General features: G+C 42.2%; 1 protein-coding gene across 5 annotated transcripts in view; it reads right to left on the minus strand.

Annotated features, from left to right (window-relative positions):
- Ift80 (intraflagellar transport 80) overlaps positions 1 to 22,813 on the minus strand; it is a 112,182-nt gene that overhangs the window by 75,059 nt on the left and 14,310 nt on the right. For all 5 annotated transcript variants that reach the window (XR_001783737.2, NM_026641.2, XM_006501966.4 and 2 more), the window contains exons 4-6: positions 20,327 to 20,437; positions 17,858 to 17,926; positions 290 to 399 (exon numbers count right to left, since the gene is read on the minus strand). Coding sequence is in view for 4 of the 5 variants with exons in the window: in NM_026641.2 (NP_080917.1) it covers positions 290 to 399; positions 17,858 to 17,926; positions 20,327 to 20,437 (290 nt within the window). In the remaining variant the exon portion in view is untranslated. The remainder of the gene's footprint in view (positions 1 to 289; positions 400 to 17,857; positions 17,927 to 20,326; positions 20,438 to 22,813) is intronic.

Consider the following 22,813-nt stretch of genomic DNA (forward strand, 5'->3'; position numbering starts at 1 on the left):
TCTGTAAAGCAAAGGCCTCTCAGCTGTGCTGAATCACATGACAGCTCAGGAACTCAAAACACCTGCCTGAGTAACTACAGGAGCAGGAGCTCAAGTACCGGGAAAGTGAGTCTTTGGGGAAACACAAGCAGAAAGACTTTCCCTTATCTATAATAAAGTCTGATAAGCCTGCAAACTCAAAGCTCTCCAGAGTTTAAGGAGACTAACCAGAAAACAGGAAACTGCAAGGACCACCCGGCTCAGCAGAGACAAAGAGCCAGATAACTACTTACGAAGTCCTGAGACGTACCTGTAAAACTTTAGCATTTGGTTGAAGAGGTTTAATGATGAGCTGTTTGCCTGCTGTATAAAGAACCTTTTCTGAATCAGGGCCCCAGGCTACTGAGTACACTGGTGTTCCTGTAAAAAAAGAAAGGGAAAATGATAAACTTATATTTTCATGTCTTTAAAAAAGAATAATGTTAAGAGGGTCAAGACCAACGCAGGGTGATGGTGGCGCACGCCTTTAACCCCAGCACTTGGGAGGCAGAGTCACTTGGGATTTCTGAGTTCGAGGCCAGCCTGGTCTACAAAGTGAGTTCCAGAGAAACCCTGTCTGGAAAAAAAAAAAAAAAAAAAGAGGGTCAAGATCTTGGAAAGGTGATACTGGCCTGCAATCCAAATACTAGGGAGGCTGAGGCAGGAAAATCCTAAATTTTAGGTCAGCCTGAGCTACAGAGAGACCCCACGGATGATAAATAAGCTGAGCTATTTTCACTCTCTGTCAGTGGTCCTTTCATACCATAGAACAATTGGAGACAGAAACACAAACTAATCTAATAATTTCAAAATAAAAGCATTAAAGATCTACTGTGAGCCACTGACACACTGTATTTCATGTTTCTATGTTTTACACTGTTGTTTTGGTTTGTTTGAGAAAGGATCTTGCAGGGTAACTCGGGCTGGCCTCACAAGCTTGGGAATCCCACTGGGATTACAAGTGTGACCCACCTTACCAAAAGCATGATATCTTTCATGTGTAAATTTTTTTTTTTGGTTTTTCAAGACAGGGTTTCTCTGTATAGCCCTGGCTGTCTCATGTGTAAATTTAAACACACACACAAACACACACACACACACAGAGGCTTTAGGGTTTCTCTGTGTAGCCCTGACTGTCCTGGAGCTCACTCTGTAGACCAGGCTGCCTCCAACTCACGAGATTCCCCTGCCTCTGCCTCCCTAGTGTGGGAGTAGAGCATTCACCCACACCAGGCTGGTATATCTTACATAAATATACACTGAGAGTCTATTGCTATCACTCTCTACTGTGTTTTCCAAGACTAAGACACAGTCTTTCACTGGTCATGGAGCTCGTCAATTTGGATAGGATGGCTGGCCAGAAAGTCCCATGGAGTTCCTGCCTCTGCCTCCCCAGTGATGGGATTACAGGGGTGCACCACCACCCCAGCTTTTCTGTGTGGGTGCTAGGGACAAGAATCAGCTCTTTCCCTTGTGTGACAAGCACTTTTTCTAAGAAGCCATCTCCCTGTCCTCAATCCTATGACTTCTTAGATTAAAGACTCTCAGAGGAGGACAGGTTCTGCAGTTTGTCAGATGTGGTGCCTATAGCCAGGATGGTGGTGACACTGCAAACAGGAAAGTACATGTATGTGTACAGTTTGAGTGTGAAATGCTCACTGTGGAAGGCTTGGCCTCAGCTCGCAGCACTATTAGGGGAGATTCTGAACACTAGGGGAGGTAGGCCTAGCTACAGGAAGTGTATCAGTCAGGGCCCTGAGCCCCCCAGCCCCATCTCTCTCTATTCCTTCACTTGCCATGATGTTAATTGTTCTGCTTCTGATGTCATGATGGACTAAGTTCTCTGAATTCTGAGTACAAAGACAGACTTCCTCCCTTGTTCATGACAAATGTTCTGACACAGCAACCGTCAAACACATCTATCACAAATCCCGTTAGTTTCTGACAAGAATTTACATAGTATTCTTTAAACTCAGTTACATTTAGGGACAGTACTTTGTTTCTTTCCATCCTTCCTTTTTAAAAAAGATTTATTGACTTTCGTTTTATGTATATAAGTATTTGCCTCCATGTATTTATTATGTCTGTGTACTACATGCATGCCTGGAACCCACAGAGGCCAGAAGAGGTGTCAGGTTCCCTGGGTGTGGAGGTAAGAGACTTGTGAGCCACCATGTGGGTGCTAAGAATAAAAATTGGGTGCTCAGAAAGAGCTATCTTTCCATCCTACTCCACTTTTTCATGACACAGGACCTTGAAATATAGTCAGGCTGGCCTTGAACTCCTGATTCTCCTACATCTGTATCCCAAGTGCTAACATTAGAGGTATACATGCACCACCATGCTTAGCAAGAACAGAATTTCTTAACTTGATAACTCCCTGGGCTATCTACTATCTTCTAGAAACTATGATTTATGTGGCCTTCATTTTAAGAAATAAGTATAATAACCAAGTAAGTGGTACACACCTATAATCATAGCACTCACAAGGCCAACACAGAAAGATTACAAATTGGAGGCTATGCTAGACCACATAGTGAGTGATAGTCTAGGTCACATACCATGGCTTTATCAAATAGATAGATAGACAGATAGATAGACAGACAGACAGATGCTGGACCACATAGTGAGTGATAAGCTAGTCTAGGTCACATACTAAGGCTTTATGAGAGAGAGAGAGAAAGAGAGAGAGAGAGAGAGAAAACGACCACTGGTTAACTACTAATAAATAATTTGTAATCACCTTACCTTAGCCTAGCTACCTATTCATTAGAAAAATTATCAGGGTTATATAATCTATGAAACATTAACCAATTTTTAATTATAAAACCAAGCCTTTGAAAACTGTCTAGAATCAGACTGTTACAGCAATTGGCTTCTATGAAAAAAAAAAAAATGAATGAATGTTCAAGAAATTTAAATTCCCAGGAAAATAAAATCTGAATTTGCTGATTCATAGGTGATAGGTATTTTCTCTCCCTCTGTGATGCAGATATAGGCCAGATTTAGACCAGATTAAAAGCAGGTTTATTAGGAGGCAGCTCTTGGGTAGGTTCACTGATCTCACAGGCTAAAGTAAGGAGATTTTTATAGAATTTAGGTGTGCCAGCTAGGAGCTGGGATTGTGCCTGGTCAAAACCTGAGCCCCTGGGCGGGCCCCCTTCAGTGGGTTGCCAGATACTCAGAGATAGGGAGTGAGAACATGTTAGCCTGAGTTTTCTCCAAGCAGATGGGAGGTAGTGTTTCTTTCTGTGCAGGCGGGGTTGTGGGGAGGAAGGTAGATGGGGTTTGCCGGCTTGGTCAAGGAATGAGCAGGGGTTCCAGCCTAACATTGGGCAATCAATAAGATTTAATTACGTATTTGGAGAGAAAATTCAACATGCTACAGTCAACAGAAAGGGAATTTCACTAAAACAAATTACCATTACCGTTTATTTTGTCCATTTTCCCCAAATAAGTGCATAAATGAACAAGTGTTGATGGCTCACAGAGGTTGGACAGTCTAGCTTACACCTCGACCATACCAACTGTTCAGGATGGCTCCACAGTTTTCATTTAATGTTATCAAGTCTTTAATCATCCTGTTTAGTCAACAGCACCCAGGCTTCTCTCTATATACACCAACCCACGAACCTAGGCCTAATTGGTGATCAAACTCAAACCCTGCACCTCCTCCTTCTGTCCTTATAAGAATATTCTCTAGGGCAGCCTGGGGCTCAACTGCAAATTGCTAGCCAGGCTGAATAGGCTCGTGCCTGGAATCCAGCAGTCAGGAGGTTGAGGCAGGAGAATCATAATAGGACTGTAGTTATCTGTGGTTAACAGTAGTCCCTGCTAGGCTATAGGATGTGTGAGACCCTCACCTCAAAAAAACAAAACAAAACAAAACAAAACAAACCACCTTCAACTCTAACAAACTCCCTAAAGGACGTAAACCCAAACTTCAGCGACTCCAAGTGTCCTTCAGGGTAAAGACTGGCAGGGAAAAGCTCAGCCAGGGACTCGGGAGTTAGAAGGCAGTTAGTTAGCAGTGCCAGCCAAGTGCAGCTCTTCCTCCCCCCCCCCCCCCCCCAAGCAAAGAAGCTTCTTTTTGCAGATGAAAGCGACTTCAGAGATCCAGATGGTCAAAATGCAGAGAATAAAGAACCATGGAGTGCCAGGTCCCAGTTGGTACATCTACAGCACAGTCTCTACACTATGCCTATCCTGGCTAGTTTTATGTCAACTTGACACAAGCTAGAGTTATCAGAAAGAAGGGAGTCTTGACTGAGAAAACAAATGCCTCTATAAGATGGGCTGTACATAGCCTGTAAGATATTTTCTTAATTACTGACTTAAGTGGAAGGTCTCAGCCCATTTTGGGTGGTACCATCCCTGGGCTGGTAGTACTGGCTTCTATAAGAAATCAGGCTCAGAAACCCAAGGGAGCAAACCAGTAAGCATCTCTCCGTGGCCTCTGCATCAGCTCCTGCCCCCAGATTCCTACGATGTTCAAGTCCCTGTCCTGACTTCCTTTGATGACGAACAGTGCTGTGGAAGTGTAAGCCAAATGAACCCTTTCCTCCTCTTACTTTTTTGGTTGTGGTGTTCCATCAAAGCAATAGTAACACTAACTAAGACAACGGCCATGGAAGGAGATACAGGGACAAAGTGTGGAGCAGAGACTGAAGGAAAGGCCATCCAGAGATTGACCCAGCCCATATACAGACACCAAACCCAGACACTATTGTGGATGCCAAGAAGTGCTTGCTGACAGGAGCCTGAGATAGCTGTCTCCTGAGAGGCTCTGCCAGTGCCTGACAAATAAAGAGGTGGATACTCACAGCCATCCATTGGACTGAGCACAGGGTCCCCAATGGAGGGGTTAGAGAAAGGACTGAAGGAGCTGAAGGGGTTTGCAACTCCATAGGAAGAACAACAATATCAACAACTAGTACCCCCCAGAGCTCCCAGAGAGGGACTAAACCACCAACCAAAGAGTACACATGAAGGGACCCATGGCTCCAGCCGCATATGTAGCAGAGGATGGCCTTGTCTGGCATCAATGGGAGGAGAGGCCCTTGGTCCTGTGAAGGCTCGATGCCCCAGTGTAGGGGAATGCCAAGCTGGAGAAGCAGGAGTAGGTGAGTGAGTGGGGGAACACCCTTAAAGAAGCAGGGGGAGGGGATGGGGATAGGGGGTTGTCAGAGGAGAAACCAGGAAAGGGGATAACATCTAAAATGTAAATAAAGAAAATATATAATAAAAAATTAAAAAAAAAAAAAGGACAAAAGCCAAGACAAAATTAGAGAAGAGGAGATAGGAAGACGGTAAGGGCCAGAGGATCAGGACACCTAATGGACAATACTGTCTTCTAGACATGACTGCAGCCATGAAGTCTAAACAGTATGGTAGTCTACACCTGTATACCAACCAGTCCACATGCCAATGTGGATGAGGAAAAATTTCATCACATCCTACCCCTAAATGAAGAGCTACAAGACGGGCAATGGCTGTTGAGAGGAAAAATACATTTTCTGCAGAAAGGAGCCTCTGATAGTTATGCAGTCTGGAGTGATTGGCATATAAGCAATCCTAAAGGAACTCAGTAGGCTGTGTACAAACACAACAGTACATTTTGTATACACACAGCAACAACAACATCACACATGAAGGCGATATATGCCTTTATTACCAGGACTCTGAAGTTACAGGCAGGCAGATCTCTGTGAGTTCAAGGCCAGCTGGATCTACATATTGAGTTTGATATCAGCCAATGGTGTACAGTGAGACACTGTTAGAAACAAAACGTAAAAAACAAAACTAAGAATAATTACAGAACAGGTCATGACTTCAAAGGAGGGGGTGTGGGAGGAGTAGGGGAGGGTAGATGATCAGGGAAGAAATGAAGCAAATGTACTATACTCATGTATAAAATTCTCAAAACATTTAAATTAAAACAAAGAATGTAGTTAGGATTATAGAAAACTAGTATGTGCTTTCTAATTTCCATTATTATACTTATATTTTGTGCAAAGGGGAAATTAATATATTTTAATTTATAAATTATCATACACTCACAACTGTCAGTAAGAGTATACTTTGCTGAGTTGTAGACAGAAATAATTCTGTAGTGCCAGCTCCCATTGAGTTGCACAGGATGTGACTCTGGGCCTTTAGCTGTGCTGTAGGATGTGGACCTGGGATGTGTTCACCCTCCTCCTCCCTTGGCTTTTGAGCTGAGGGCCTCTTAAGGTGGCTGTATCACCATTTCCTTGTTTACAGACCTCCCTTCCGAATACTCACCCACCATGTGAGGACAGGGAGACAATTTATTTCCTGCCTGTACAGTTTTTTAAATAGTAATAGTGTTTCAGAAAGGTGATTTAGAGAATAAAACAAAGCAAGCTGAGAAAGTGAAACATGGGGGCTGGAGAGATGGCTCAGTGGTTAAGAGCACTGACTGCTCTTCCAGAGGTCCTGAGTTCAAATCCCAGCAACCACATGGTGGCTCACAACCATCATCAGCAATGGGGTCCGATGCACTCTTCCGGTGTGTGTCTGAAGACAACTACAGTGTACTCATATAAAAAAAATGAATAAATAAACAAATCTTTAAAAAAAAAAAAAGAAAGTGAAACATGTAGTTTCTTTGTTACAAACAAGCCTTTAAGCCACATTCCTTCAAGCAGACATTAGCTAAGGTGTGGGTGCTTTGGATAGACAGCATTTATTAAGGCAGATGAACAGCTTTACAGAGAAAATGATTCATGATAAGTCTCTCTTACTAGCATTTGAGACAAATTCATAATATTAAACCACTGTTAAAAACATACATATTAAAGCATGAGTTAGCCAGGTGTGGTAGTGCCTGTGTGTGAGCTAAACACTTAAGAGTGTAGCAAGGGTCTGTTCCAAGTTCAAGGCCAGCCAGGGCTCTCTATCAAGACGCTGTCACAAAACAAACAAGTAAAGCACTATCCATGCTGTATTTCAGTTTGCAGAGTAGAACAAGAATACAGTTAGGCTGCAGATGGAGTTATTTTAAAATAAGAATTTAGTAAAGTATGTAACAAGATGTTATTAATTTTATCATTAACAAAAATAGAAATACATAATCATTTTGTAATAAATTCTGGCTTTTTGTTAAGGAAATTTTTATGCTCCATTTCAGTTAAAACATTCACGAGCTTGTTTTTCTGACTTAGTACACTAAAGTCATGTGATCTTTTTGACATTTTTTAAGAAACCACATGCACCTGGGTTGTGTTAAATGTCAGACCCTTATCTCTCTGTAAAACAAATTATCTAAATTCTTTCAACCCTTGAAAGCATTTTAAACCACAGAGGAGTTGAGAAAATGTATTTCCATTGTTTTAAGGAAGTACCTGGTCAAACGTACCATGTTTTTCACATTCATACCATAACAGTATCCCCTAAAAGTGTTGTTTTTCTGTTACTAAAAGATGTATTAGAAACAAAATACTCGCTAATGTGATACAGTGGCTGTCTTTGCCTAGATTTTAATATGGATTTACAGAGTGGATGGAAATACGTAAAATGGAGCCTAGCACTAACTGAACAGTCCCTGTTTACCAGTGCACTAGCAAAGGCTTTGTAAACTGTCAACATTCGCTTCTTTGCTGTTCATAGTAGAAAGCACTCAAGAACTAATTTGCCAGCTAAGCAACAGTGGCCTACACCTGTAATCCCAGCACGCACGGCCTTCAGACAAGCGGGTCACTCTGCAAGATCCTGTCAAAACAATCACATTTCCACTCATCTGGATGTGCAACTTGGTTTTTATGGGGGTCTCAAACAACTGGAACCAGGTGGGGGGAGGGGGTTTGCTATGCCAAAAGCTGTTGCCTGTATGTGGGATATGTTCTTCTAGATGGGCTGCCTTGTCTGGCCTCAGTGGGAAAGGAAGTGCTGAGCCTCACAGAGACTTAAAATGCCAGGATGGGGGGATACCTAGCCCCCCACCCCCACCCCGCCCCAGCTCAGAGAAGGGAAGGGGGCAAGAAATGTGTGAGGGGTGACCAGGAGGGGGCAGTAAGCAGAATGTAAAGTGAGTAAATTTAAAAAAAAAAACCTAAATTAAATTAAAAACAAACCACATTTTGCTTTCACTCTACTTGCAAAAGACAGATAATCAAGTGGGCCTCATTCCAGCAAAGCAACTCACTTATATGTGTCACTGGGTCAAGATAAAAAACAAAACAAAAACTTAAATAACAGCATTTGTTTCCTCAGGTTCTACCTCCCCACTTCCATATGACTTCATCTTTACCTATGTAACCACTCCCAAGTTAAATTTTAGCCTTTATTTCTGATCTTCAACACATTTCCATTTCCCCCAAAGATACCTAAAAACTCAAACTCTATATTGCTCCACCAGAATCTCTTATTCCTCTGGCCCTCTATCTCTTACAGGGTAGCCACCCTCTATCTCTTACAGGGTACCCACCCTCTATCTCTTACAGGGAAGCCACCCTGCTCAGCCCCTCCTAGAACTATGCCCCACGCCTCCCCCAATGGCCGCCTCAGTGCTTCTCTTAAATCCTACCCTCATTAACAAAGGACCTTTCAGAAACAGCCTCACTGGCCACCCTCTACAAGTCCCAATCTCCTCCTGTTTCCTCTTCTCTCACAACGAACTAGAGCACGTTCCTCACGGATAATCACTTCCTCCTCCTGTCCCACTCAGGGTTTCTGGTGCGTTGTTTTCTTTTGTTACAGGGCAAGGCAGTCAGCATGGTTGCTCCACAGTTCTGAGGCACACCCAGAATACCAGGCCAGACTTAACTGACATACCCTGGCCAGATGTGGAACGTATCTACTTCACAGATGGGAGCAGCTTTACCCAGATGGAATCGGGTGTGCAGGGGTGGAGGTAATGGACTTGGACTCTGTTATTTGGGCAATTGCTTTGCCACCAGAAACTTCAGCCCAGAAAACAGAACTAACGGCTCTAACTCAGGCTTTAAAACTGACAAAGGGAGCCATAGCTACAGTAGATATGCCTTTGCTATGGCTCACGTACATTACATGGATCCGTATACCAAGAGAGGGGATAATTGACTGCAAAGGGAAAAAAACATCAAAAATAAAGAAGGAATACTTGCTTTATTGGAGACATTATGGCTTCCTCTCAAATAATTCATTGCTCTGGGCATCAGAAAGGGACGAGAAATAGCCTGAGGGAACAGGCTAGCTGATAAAGCCCAAACTTCTACTGCTGACAACCTGGTAGCTTTGCTGCACCCTGTGCTCCCAGCCATTCCGGAATATACCGCTGAAGACAAATGACATCAGGCAAAATGCCAAGGAGTTTACAGAAGAGACAGAGGGTTGCTGACCTCCGAAGGCTGCACCGTCCTACCTAAGGAGTTTGCTAAGCCATACATCCATCAGACTCACCAAGCTTCACACCGGGGTCACGGAAAACTGAAGGAACTGCTGTACAAGCTACAAAATATTTGACTTAGGACACTTAGTTGACCAGGTAATCTCAGGTTGTGCCACATACCAGATTGTGAACTCCTCAGGCCCCGGTCAAGGGGCCACTCCAGGAACCAGAATCAGAGGTCAATGGCCAGGGGCTAATTGGGAAATAGCTTATACAGAAATAAAACCCAGAACATATAGATACAAGTCTTTGCTAGTTTTTATAGATATCTTTTCAGGCTGGGTAGAAGCCTACCCTACAAAGAAGGGACTGCCAACATAGTAGCAAAGCAGCTTCTGGAAGACATCACACCCAGGTGTGGTTTGCCTACCCTGCTTGGGTCTGACAGTGGACCAGCATCCATCTCTCAGGTAACTCAATCTCTAGCACAGGTTGTGGGGACAATTGAAAATTACATTGTGCATACAGATCCCAGAGTTCAGGGCAGGTAGAGAGAATAAATCAGACCCTGAAGGAGACCTTGACCAAATCGACCCCTGATGGTAACTTGGTGTCTCTCTGACCTTATGCCTTGTATAGGGCTGAGAACATCCCCTATACTTTAGGTTTCCCCCTCCCCCTTTGAAATCCTATATTGGAGGCCCCCTCCCATGCTGCCTAACCTCCAGTCTGCTATCTTAGCTGAATATAACCAACATAAGTTTTTAAAATCCTTGGAAGCCAGGATTAGGGTCCAGAAGCAACTCTGGCTGCCATCCACCAGGCTTATGAGTCTGTTCCTTACCCTAACCCTCACTGCTTTGAACCAAGTAACAAAGTCTGGATTAAGAGACATAACCACAAGACTCTGGAACCTTGCTGGAAAGGGCCTCACACCACAATCCTGACCACATCTATGGCTGTCACGGTGGACAGGATCAGGAAGTTGATATACCACTCCCAGGTTAAGCCTGCAAGGAGAGAGAGGATACAGAAGTTGAGGTCCCAGCAGTGGAGACTTCTAGATGAACTGCCACAAGAATGATGGAAGGTCACCCCACCCCTGTCAATCCGCTGAAACTGCGACTCTAGCGCTCTTGATCCTGCTTGCTTGCAACAACCTTGTCATCAAGTTCACAATGGCTGGCAGGAGGGCTGATTAGACTGCCAGGTCTTAACTCCTCTCTCCCCAGACTTAACACAGAGCTGTTGGTTACCATACAGGAACTCTTCATTGGAAATAAGGTACATCCAGCCTATTCCCACCTCTGCAGCTGGGCCATAACCCCTACCGTTGCAGGATACATGCTCTTCCCAGAGAATACTTGGTGCGCTTGTACCTTTGGGCTTACCCCATGCCTGGTTGTAAATACAACTGAGGTTTTTTGTGTTCTGTATAGCTTGTACCCAGAGTGACTTATTACTCCGGAGAGGATATCTTCAACCAGCTAGCATCTCTAAACAACTGGGTTAAAAGGATGGCCATCTCCACTGTGTTATCAGGCTCTCTTCTTGACATAGGGCTTGCTGGAGCGGCTAGTGTATGGGGCCTCAGAAACATCTCAAGGATTCAAGATGGCACATTACTGAAGGTGGGGGGAGTGGTGAGAGGGATGAGACAGGCTGACTCCATGGCAGGCTTCAAATTGGCAGTTAAGGGGACTAGGCCTAAGAAGAAGGAAGACCAAAGTGTGGATACTTCATTCCTTCTTAGAATGGGGAACAAAGTACCCATGGAAGGAGTTACAAAGACAAAGTTCGGAGCTAAGACGGAAGGAAAGACCATCCAGAGACTGTCCCACCCAGGGATCCATCCCATATACAACCACCAAACCCAGACACTATTGCATATGCCAGAAAGATTTTGCTGACAGGACCCTGACATAGTTCTCTTGTGTTAGTCTATGCCAATGCCTGGCAAATCCAGAAGTGGATGCTCATAGTCATCTATTGGATGGAACACAGGGCCCCAATGGAGGAGCTAGAGAAAGTACCCAAGGAGCTGAAGGGGTCTGCAACCCTATAGGTGGAACAACAGTATGAACTAACCAGTACCCCCAGAGCTGTGTCTCTAGTTGCATATGTAGCAGAGGATGGCCTAGTCGGCCATCAATGGGAGGAGAGGCCCTTGGTATTGTGAAGATCATATGCCCTAGTACAGGGCAATGCCAGGGCCAGGAAGCTGGAGTGGGTGGGTTGGGGAGCAGGACGGAGAGAGGGTATAGGGGGCTTTGGGGATAGCATTTGAAATGTAAATGAAGAAAATAGCTAATAAATAAAATGCAAAAATAAAATAAAATAAAATAAAATAAAAGGAGACTAGGCCTAAGAACTGGGCAAGTCCAGGCAAGCCCAGCTAAGTGAATTACTAATAGAAAAAGTCCACGCCCCATAATGGTTCGGGAATGCCTGGAGGTAGAGTAAGATAAAGCTCCTCTGCCTTGGCACAGTTTCCTTAGCACAGTTTCCAGCCTCTGCGCCCTGATAATGGTTCTGCGAGGCCGAGAGACAGAGGAAGATGAAGCTCATCTATATCAGAATTCCAATGGGCTTTAACGAGAGCCTGCGAGCCCACTCAGCTGTCGTCTGTCTTGGTAACGGGGAGACGCAGCATGGACTTCTGCCTTTACATACTATTTGAGTCCAGGGTCAGTCTTTGGGGAATTGTGGCCCTTTGCACTTTCACCTTCACCCAACTGGGGACAGAATGGACACTGACATACTTCCTGCTTACATATTTTCCCACCTCGTGTGGTCAGACTCATCCTGTACAATTGGGACAGCGTGTTAGTTATCATACAGAAACCTCCCCCACCCACACACCCACCCAGTATTTCAGGAAGCTATCTGTCCTTGGGCAAGCAGGGCTTATAGGTTAACTTTAGCCTTACAGAATAAAGACTTTCATTGGCTATAGACTCTATAGCCTGGGTCTGTGCAGTCCTCTCTGGTGAGCTCCCTCTAACAGTTTAGTTGTTTTGTTTGTTTTTGAAAGACTAGAGTTTCCTGTAGGCCAGGCTATCCACAAATGGGCTATGTAGCAAAAGATGACTTGAACTTCTGTTCTTCCTGCTTCTTCTGCACCCACCCCAAATGCTAAGATTCCAGTCTTGTACCACCTTGGTCAGCTCAATTCTGTTTTAAGGTTTTGTGAAACTACAGAATAAACTTGAACCCATCCATTCTGCATCGTGCACTGTCAACGTCATGGCATTTGTCAGTACTGTTGCCCACACACCTGGAATCTGCCAAAATGTCTGCTCTACGTGCCTGACTTCTTGCTTCCTCCTCTCTCCTGCCTCGGATAAAATTAACTTCCTCCAATACCAAATCTACTATCATACAAATATGGCTATTTCCATACCTAATTCCTTCACCTTTCAAAAACCCAGTAAAAAGATGCTACACTGTTGTTTGCCTTCCCAATCAGTACTTTCTCCCAACCTCTGCACAGCTTCACAGTAATGCGCATCCTGCTTTGCATCATAGTCATTCATGTTGATTTGTTTATTCTTCACCAGCTTCATCAAAACAGTTCCATCTTGTATTCTTCTATTTCTGTACTCACATATTTACTTGAATATTTTAATCTAATCTTAATCCACAATCAGAATGTACAGTGTATCGTGGGTAGGGCTTACTTACAATTATTCACCACTTACATACTTTTCTCAAATGTGGAAAACTACTCGTAGGCATCAGGAAGAAGCATTCCTAAGCTAAATTAAACTGCATCCCAGGCCAGTTGAGATTCATCTTTAATATTAAAATGAGAGTTATGACTATCACTTTCTATGTAGAAAGCTAATAGTTGTAAATATAAATGTTTTATATAAAAAACCCTAACAGTCAACAAATGAATACAGGACTGGCTATTGGCATGCAGTTTTTAATCCCTAGATTCCAGAGTCAGAGTCAGAATCTATGGGAGTTCAAGGACAACCAGGGGTAGAGGGAGCCTGTATCAAAAAAAAAAAGGAATTCAGAAACTAATGTTTCCTCATGAACAAATAAACGTAAAGAGCAGCGTGCCTCGGCAGGGAGGGGGAAGGCACGAGCTGCCAAGCCTGATGAGCTCAGTGTGGCCCAGGCCCCACACGGCCAAGGGGAAGAACCTACTTCTGCAAGCTGCACTTGTGATGTGAGCAAGCGCACCAGACACTGCCGTAGGGGCTCTCTTAAAGCCAAAGTGACAATCGTTACTATACGGGCAAGCTTGCCCAAATATGCAGCCCCAAGCTCTGTCTTTCATGCACAACACCCACATCCTGACTGTTCCAACTCAGCTAGCAGGAAATGGAACTACAGAAGCCAAAAGGCAGGGCTAATACATTGGAGACTTCTTACTTGGGGACTTTCCTGGACTCGTTAACTTAGCCTTTGCTCCTGTTTTGGCAGGTGCTGCAACCTATATACTGGGTTTCTAGGCCTGAAAGGTGCTTCCAATGTGGTATCAGTATACTAAGGTCTGGAGGCCTGTTACACTCTGACCTCCACAGGTGTGCCATGGCATGCATCCACCCACATGCATACACAATAAATAAATGGATGAATGAATACACACACACACACACACACACACATGCTCGTGTGTGTGTGTGTGTGTGTGTGTATGCATGCATGCCAGAGAATAAACTTTTTAAAAAAAGTATAATTGACATAAAGGTATAGACAAAATAACAAGGATATTTTCAACATTGTTCATAGAATTCCAAGTTTTAGAGTAACTTGGGTTTGGTATGTTTTTATATCCAATTTCTAAACTCTGCAAAGGAAGCTAAGTTGCCTGACTTTCTGATTTGAGACATTAGCACCCAGCCCTTAAAATCTGCAGTCTCTAACTCACTTTACAAGTCATCAGGATCTGTTCCTTCTGAAATAGGTCATTATGACAAGTTAACTCCTCTAATGATTTTTCCACAGATGAAGCATCAAAAGTTTGCCTTGTTAAAAAAAGTACACAAGTAATTAAAACTTCAGGAATTAAATGCATAGTTCTGTAGTATTACCTTTAAAAACAGATTGTTTCATTGAAATAATAACAGGGTTACTAAATTAGGAAAAAGTAACTTAATATTATTTATCAATTTCATAATTAATATAAACCTTGTGTGAGAATAAAATTAAGCAAGGCAAAAGTGATTAGCACTTTCAAAGTCCCTACCATCCCCAACAGGGTTTCTCTATGTAGCTCTGGCTGTCCCAAAACTTGCTCTGTAGAGCAGGCTGGCCCCAAACTCAGTGATCTCTGCCTCTGACTACAGAGTGCTGCCACTGCCTCCCTCTCAAAGTAACTCTTTTTTTTAAAGATTTGCTTATTTATTATACACTGTAGTTGTCTTCAGACACACCAGAAGAGGGCATCAGATCTCATTACGGATGGCTGTGAGCCACCATGTGGTTGCTGGGATTTGAACTCAGGACCTCTGGAAGACCAGTCAGTGCTCTTACCCGCTGAGCCATCTCTCCAGCCCCTCAAAGTAACTCTTATATCAAAGAAATTATTGCTATTTAGAATGCTAATAAATGACATCGTTACTATTTACAAACATTTGTTTGTAAACTAAGCAGTAGTTTTCTAGATCCTTAACATATAAAGTACAGCACAGAACTAATATGTAGCACTATATCAGCACCCTCTGATGAGTACTGTTAATATTAAACAACTTACTCCAGGTTTCTACTTCAGCCTCAGGAAGTCTGAAATTCAAGAGCAGTGGCCAAGAAAATAACCAAGGAGGGACTGGAGTGGCTCAGTGGTTAAGAGCAGTTGCTTCTCTTGCAGAGGACCTGGGTTCAGCTCCCAGCACCCTTAACTATTTGTAACTCCAGTTCCAAGTGATCTGACACCCTCTTCTGAATTCTGCAGACAGGCTAGGAGAAAATCTATAGGGCCAACAGCTACAGGTAGCTTGGTGGTAGCTCTTGCCTAGAAGTTACAAGGCCTTGAATTGGATCTCTAGCTCCACCATTGAAAGAAAGAAAATCTATAAAGCCAAAAGATAATCATTGTGCCCACTAAAGTAAGGCTTACTTTCTAACTATGCATTTCATCATTTTACTACAAAAGTAATAATTAATAAACTCTGGAACGTGAACATAAATACCTATGACTACTCCTACTCATCAGTGAATATCCGACTTAGAAACTATGGGTAGAATAGAAAGACTTTACCTCAGAAGAAAAAACTACTTAGCATTTCTAGTCACTTCTGTTAATATCTGCTTAATGAATAACTAAAAAATATCTAACTTTAACATTAATATAGAAGTAAACACCATTTTAAAAATAGAATTAGTTATAGATACTTCATATTGCAATTTTTAAATATAATTCTGAACAATTATCTGCAAGTGTTTTTGGCAGCCTGTCTACAGATCAGCTCATACATGCTTAGGTAAACATGAGATTCCTTTGTGTTCTAGGACATTTAACCTGCTTTACCTTAAGAATTTACATGTAATTTAAGCCCCAAAAGGAGTGTCTACCACCACTCCTCTCCTCATACAGATGTGTATATAGAACCCAGAGATGCTCCTTTAAAGGGTGCCAGTTACCAAGTTTCCCTCATCACCATAGCTGTTACCTTCATTAGGACAGAAATCAAAGTTCAACATAATGTATAAGGACTGCCAATCTTATCAAATTACTGGAACTTTTGTTGTTGTTTTGAGACAGTATATCCCAGCTAGACAGGAACTGTCTATGTAGACAGGGCAAGCCTCAAACTGCTGGGATCTGCATGCTTCAAGCTCCAAGTACTGGGATTACAAGCATGGTTCACTATGCCTGGCTACTGGGGCTTTTAAATGAAGAGGATTTATTTTCCATGTTTTTCACCCACAGCTTCTCTCTCTCTCTCTCTCTCTCTCTCTCTCTCTCTCTCTCTCTCTCTCTCTCTCTCTCTCCTTCTTCCTTCCCCCTTCTTCCCTCTTTCCCCTTCTTTCCCCCTTCCCCCTTCTTTCCCCCTTCCTTCCCCCTTCCCTTCTTCCCTTTCCCTTCTTCCCCTTCTTCCCTTCCCCTTTTCCCTTCCCCTTCTTCCCTTCCCCTTCTTCCCTTCCCCTTCTTCCCCTTCTTCCTTCCCCTTCCCCACCCTCCCTTTTCAGTACCATGGATTGAACCCAGGGCCTTCTGTATGCTACCTAAGTATTCTACCAAGGAGCTATTCTTGAGACAAGGTCTTGTTATATATTCCAAGATGGACTCAAATCCACAATCCTCCTGCCTTTTTCTCTTAAGTATAAGGATTACAGGCATGTAGCACCCTGCCCAGTTAGGCTGTCTTAACTAGATATCCAGGCATACTTTATATACAAGGTGCTCTAAATATTTCAGAATCATTTAAAAATATATTTAGCCTACAACTACCTTTATATAGATTCACAACATAAAAAGAAAAAGCCAATCTCTCAATAATATAGCTCTGGATATCCTAGAATTGACTATGTAGACCAAGATGCCCTTGAACTCATAGAGATACAATTCCTTCAACCTCCAGAGCAGATTAGAGGTGACCACGACACCATACCTGGCTTTTTAAATACATATATTTTTAAATAATTTAAATAATATTAGATCAGGCATATTGGAAAGGAAGAAAATGTAGAGGGCTGGTGAGATAACTCAGCAGGAAAATATATTTGCCACCAAGCCTATGACCCAAGTTCCATCCCTGGAATCCACATGGTAGAATGAAAAACCCAACTCCCATGAGTTGGTCTGTAACCTCCACATGCACACCCTGACTGATGGGTGAAGGCATATGAGCCCACAGATAAATGACTACATAAATGTAATAACAATAAAGTACAGGGCTGAAGAGATCGCGCAACCATTCTGAGCACTTGCTGCTCTTGCAGAGGACCCAGATTCAAGTCTCAGCACCCACATGGGAGCTCACAAGCTCTGAACTCCAGTCCCAGAGAAGCTGACAACCGTGCCCTCTTCTGACCTCTGCACATACCAGACAAGCGTAGGATTCACAAATATGCAAGTAAAACATTCACATACATAAAAGAAATATGTCTTTTTTTAAAAAATATTCTTGAATCTAAGTAGAAGAAGGAAATTCAGGTTTTGAATGTGACCAAAGTCAATCTCAACCACTTTAGCAAATTCTATTTTTTGAGAAAATTTTCATATTATATACATCTATATGTTTATCCACTATAAACGAGTTTTTGGTTTATTTATTTTATGCGTCTGGGCATTTTGCCTGCATGTATATGTGCATATGATGTTCAAGCCTGGTAAGAAGAGGTGTCAGAGGCTCTGGAAGTGAAGTTACAGACTGCTATGAGCTTCCCTGTGAGTTCAGGGAATTGAACTCAGGACCTCTGCAAGAGCAGTCAATGCTCTTAGGTTCTGAGCCACCTCTCCAGCCCTGTAATAGATGACTTATAAAAGAGAATGCTGTGCCCCTCACGTCGTACAAACGTAGACATTAAAGGAACAAGTATCGCGCGTACCTTGCTGGGCTAAAGTTGATCTGAGCATCCCTGTCTTTGACCAGATTTTCACTTGTCCATCTTCTCCAACTGTGCAGAAAAAAAAAATATCTGTATAAAAATTATCTTAAGTTTACATGTGCATATATAAACATCTAAATGTTTAAAATTCAGTTCCAATTTATTCCAAGTGTAGCAGAGTATGTTTTAACTGTAAATTTTAATCAAAATTACATGAAAAAGAAAGCTTTCATTAATGTAACTGAACTTCCATAGTCAAAATTTCATCCTTTCCTTCAAACTTGGAAAACTCAGGAGTGTGTTACTCAAATACTACTTCTGTTGCCATTATGATCTCCATTTAGACTTTAAGGAAAGTACTCTCCATGTAGTATCTACTGCAGTTACCACCACCAGGGAAATGAAATCCACCTGTGACCATCTTAGGTCAGACAGGAAGAAAGAGTCTGGAGCTACAGAGAGTCATTTAAGAAAGGGATTTCTATTTGGTTGACTGGTTTTTTATTTGGTTGGTTGGTTGGTTGGTTGGTTGTTGTCTTTCCAAGACCAGGACTTACTATATTGCTCTAGCTGTCCCTAACTCACTATGTAGACCAGGCTGGCCTCAAACTCACCGAGATCCACCTGCCCCCGCCTCCTGAGTGCTGGGATCAAAGGTGTGCACCACCATGCCCAGCAGAAGTTTTGTTTTTATTTACTTAGTTGTTATAGTCTACTTCTGTGGTGCTAGGGATCAAACCTAGAACCTTGCACATAGTAGATGAATACTCACTCTGCTACTGAGATACATTCCAACCTAGAACCTATATTTCCTGCCTAATTTTTAAAATGATTCGTATCTAAATATATTTATATGCTCAAAAAGAGGCCACTAGAAAAGAAGTTAAAGGTACCGGTAAGAAAGAGGACATGTCTCTAAAATAATAATAATAATAATAATAATAAATTAAAAATCAAAAATCCTCCTAGAGAAGGCCTAAGGGAGAGATTAGAAACATCTGCACAGATTTCAAGTATTCCTTTCTTCAAGGGGTGCAGCTTAAACTTGCTCTTTTTCAGTGTGGTCTGTACTCAGTGACTTGCATCTAAGGAACAGAACAGGATGGAAATGGCCAAGTATGATTCTGAGGGGGAGTCAGAAAAGATACTGTGGTTCCTGACCTGCTATGTTTTTCACCCTTGGGGAATCACATGCTATGCGGTAAAAATATTCTATCAGTCTCATGGAGTTGCCTAAGTGGCAAGGAAACAAGGACTCTGCTAAAGCTAGAGAAGAACCAAGGCTCATGCCAGCAGCCACGTGTGTAAGCCAGAACAATCAAGGCTTCTCAGGACTGTAGCCACATGTTACAACTTGAAGGAACCTCATGGCACACACAGCCAGAAATATCCACCCACCAAAGCTGCTCCCAGGCCTACAGAAATGACCACACATTCAGTACTTATGGTTTAAGTCTCTAATTGTTGAGGTAACTCATTATGTTGCAATAGATAACTAATATAGTAAGCCCTACCTGGAGTAGAGAAGGCAAATATAGGTAAGTTATGAGAAATGTTTCATTTTAGAATTTTTTTAAATTATAATTTTTACCTACTCTAGGACTTAATCATTCTAAAAGCATCCTTTGATAAAACATTCTCCAAGTCACAAATAAAGTAATGATTAGTATAATCTCAAGAAATGGAGATAGTAACACTCTTCCTGTAGCCCCAGCATTGAGAAGGCCGAGGCAGGAGGATTGCTAATGAGACCAGACTGACCTACAAAATGAATATCAAGCCAGCCTGTACATCATATCAAGATTCTATCACCAGATAGAAAATGAAAAAAAAAAATTCTGAACGATACCATTTACACAGCAGTCTGGATTGGTACTGTGACAATTATTTGCTACTAGACAGTGAAATGTGCTACTGCTAAATGAATGTGGTGGTTAGTTTTAAATGTCAGCTTGCCACATGCAGAACCACCTGGTAAGAGAATCCCAACTGAGAAATGATCGAGACTAAGTTGGCCGGAGGCATGCCCGGGGGGATTATCATGACTATTACTTGATATAGGAAAACCCAGCCCAGTGCGGGCAGTGCCACTTCATGGCTGGCCCAAAACTGCATGACAGCGAAGGAAGCAGGTTAAGTGTTTACTCTCTCTCTGTTCTTGATTGTGGATGCAATGCACTGAGTTCCTGCCGTGACTTCCCCACAAAAATAGACTATAATCAGGACTTGTAAACTACAATAAAGCCCTTTCCACCCGGATGCTGGCTGTGCTCACAGTATTTTCCTACAGCACAGAAATGGAAGTAAAACAAGCTACTTTGAAAGTTTCTCTTTACAAATTCATTTAGAATGCTACTTAGGTAGGGTAAGGATGAGGACACTGGTCAGTGGTGGATCACTGGTCTCACATGTGAAAGCTCCTGGCTTTGATCCCAGCACAGCGAAGAGACAAATCTGCAGAACACTTACCTGTCACTAATGCAGTCCCCTCATAATTCCATCGTCCTGCGAGCACAGCCCCACAGTGAGCTTCTACACTCTTTTCCACTCTTCCTAACTTGGAAATCAGATGAAACTTACCTAAAAGAAATTATCTATGAGAATCTATTTTATTAATTAACTTATACTAAAATATTTGACTTCCTACTATTAGGTTAATTATAATTAGCATTAATGAACTAACACTTAGCTATTAGGCACTAGAGGCATAAGAACAAATAGTGTCATTATTCTTCTTAATTCAAGGAACGAAAGTTTAATAAAAAAAGATGCTGAAATTGTTTATCAGGTTTCGGAGTTCTCTAGTGGAATTTTTGGGGTCGCTTAAGTATACTATCATATCATCTGCAAATAGTGGCATTTTGACTTCTTCCTTTCCAATTTGTATCCCTTTCACCTCCTTTTGTTGTCGATTTGCTCTGACTCAAAGTGGTCGGAGCAGCCTTGGGCCCGAGGGGGTTTGATGCCCCAGTGTAGGGGATGCCAGAACTGGAGGGTGGGAGTGGAGTGGGTGGATGGGTCGAGGAGCAACCTCATTGAGGCAGGGGGAGGGGGTATGAGATAGAGGGTTTCCGCAGGAGAGACCTGGAAAGGGGATAACATTTGAAATGTAAATAAAGAAAATAGCCAACAAAAGGAAAAGAAAAAAAGTAAAAAAAAAAAACAGAAGAAATCATTTTTATAGATTAAAAAAAGATGCAAAAATGTAGAATGATAGACAGTCACATATAGTATATTTCATTTCGTAAACAAAAAATTTAAACTTAAAAATATACATAAGCCCCGACTTTTTTGGAATAATGTAAACGAGAAAAGTTATAAACATTTGAAAGTTGTGGAACACATTTTTTGGGTTTTGTTTTTTGTTTTTTGGTTTTTTTTTTTTTTTTGGTTTTTTTCAAGACAGAGTTTCTCTGTATAGCCCTGGCTGTCCTGGAACTCACTCTGTAGACCAGGCTGGCCTCGAACTCAGAAATCCACCTGCCTCTGCCTCCCGAGTGCTGGGATTAAAGGCATGCACCACCACACCCGGCTATGTGGAACACATTTTTAAAGACCACAAATGCATTACAACTGTCCACAGACTGGGACACACCTGTAATGTCAGCACATAAGAGGCCAAGGACAGTGATTCCAGAACAGCCTGGGACACACAGTGAGACTTGGGAGGTGTGGGGACAGGGAGAGGGAGAAGGAGAACACAAAGAAAAGGGGAGGAGAGAGGATGGGATGGAAGGTGAGGGAAGAGGAGCAGAGGGGGAGAGAGATCCAAAGGGGAAATATTATTACACAACTACAAAATGGGTTGTTTCTTACAGTAGTCTAGTGTCTAAGTTATTTGTTCTAAAAATTATAGATTATAGAATTAAATGAAAGTATATATTGATTAAAAATAACCATAGTTCCTTACTGTTTCCAAGAATTGGAAAAAGAAAAACTAAACTAAACCCTGTAGTATTGAATTAGAATTGGTATAACCAGAATATATTCAAGGTTTAGATAGAGAGTGAGAAAGAACTGGTTACTGACATGCATCTAATTTGTTTTTACATTTATTTATTTATCGATTGCGGGAAGAGGCATGCATGTACCAAAGAATACATATAGAGACCAGAGGACAACTTGCAGAAGTCAGTGTCTCCTTCCCACAGTGTAGGTTTTAGGGACTGAATTCAAGCCCTCGGGCTTGGCAGCAAGTGGCTTTACCCATTGAACCATCTGAATGGCTCTGATTTTTTAAACATACAATTGTATCCCCATGTCCTACTTCTGTTTGATGAAGAATCTGACAAGTAGACACACCCCACTAGAAAGAACACTCCTGGCAATGCCTGTGTCTTGGCTTTTGAATATCATTAGACATCTAAAGACAGAGCTGTTTGGAAAACTAAAGACTACAAGATTCGTTTGGAGCATCTCGTGCAGGTGAGGATGTGCTCAAAGCATAATGAGAACATCTACAAAACAAAAGCAAAAATCAGTGTCCTTGGCTCCGCTGGTTGCGCAGAATATTAATGAAATAAACATCTATGAGGCTAACCTAACATTAAGCCAAGTAAGACACATGGCATGGCCCGGGAGTTTTTCCTTGAAGTAGAATAGCAACTATCTCTGGAAGCTTTCCTGGAAATAAATGATCTAGCCAAGAATTATCAGTAGAGGTTAGAAAACAGAGGATACCCACGAAGGAAAAAACACTTTTACATGGTATCAAAATATATTTTTATAAACAAGTTATTAAAAAGGAGAAAATAGAGGCTAGAGAGATGGCTCAGTGGTTAAGAGCACTTGTTGCTCTTACAGGAGACTGACTTTACTTCTCAATGCCCACATGGTGGTTCACAACCATCCATGACCACAGTTCCAGGGCATCAGACACACTGGTCTGACCTCTCCAGGCACAGGCATACATATAAGCAAAACACACATACACATAAAATAAAACTAATCAAAAAG

This window comes from Mus musculus, chromosome 3, assembly GCF_000001635.26.
Source record: "Mus musculus strain C57BL/6J chromosome 3, GRCm38.p6 C57BL/6J".
Classification (NCBI taxonomy): domain Eukaryota; kingdom Metazoa; phylum Chordata; class Mammalia; order Rodentia; family Muridae; genus Mus; species Mus musculus.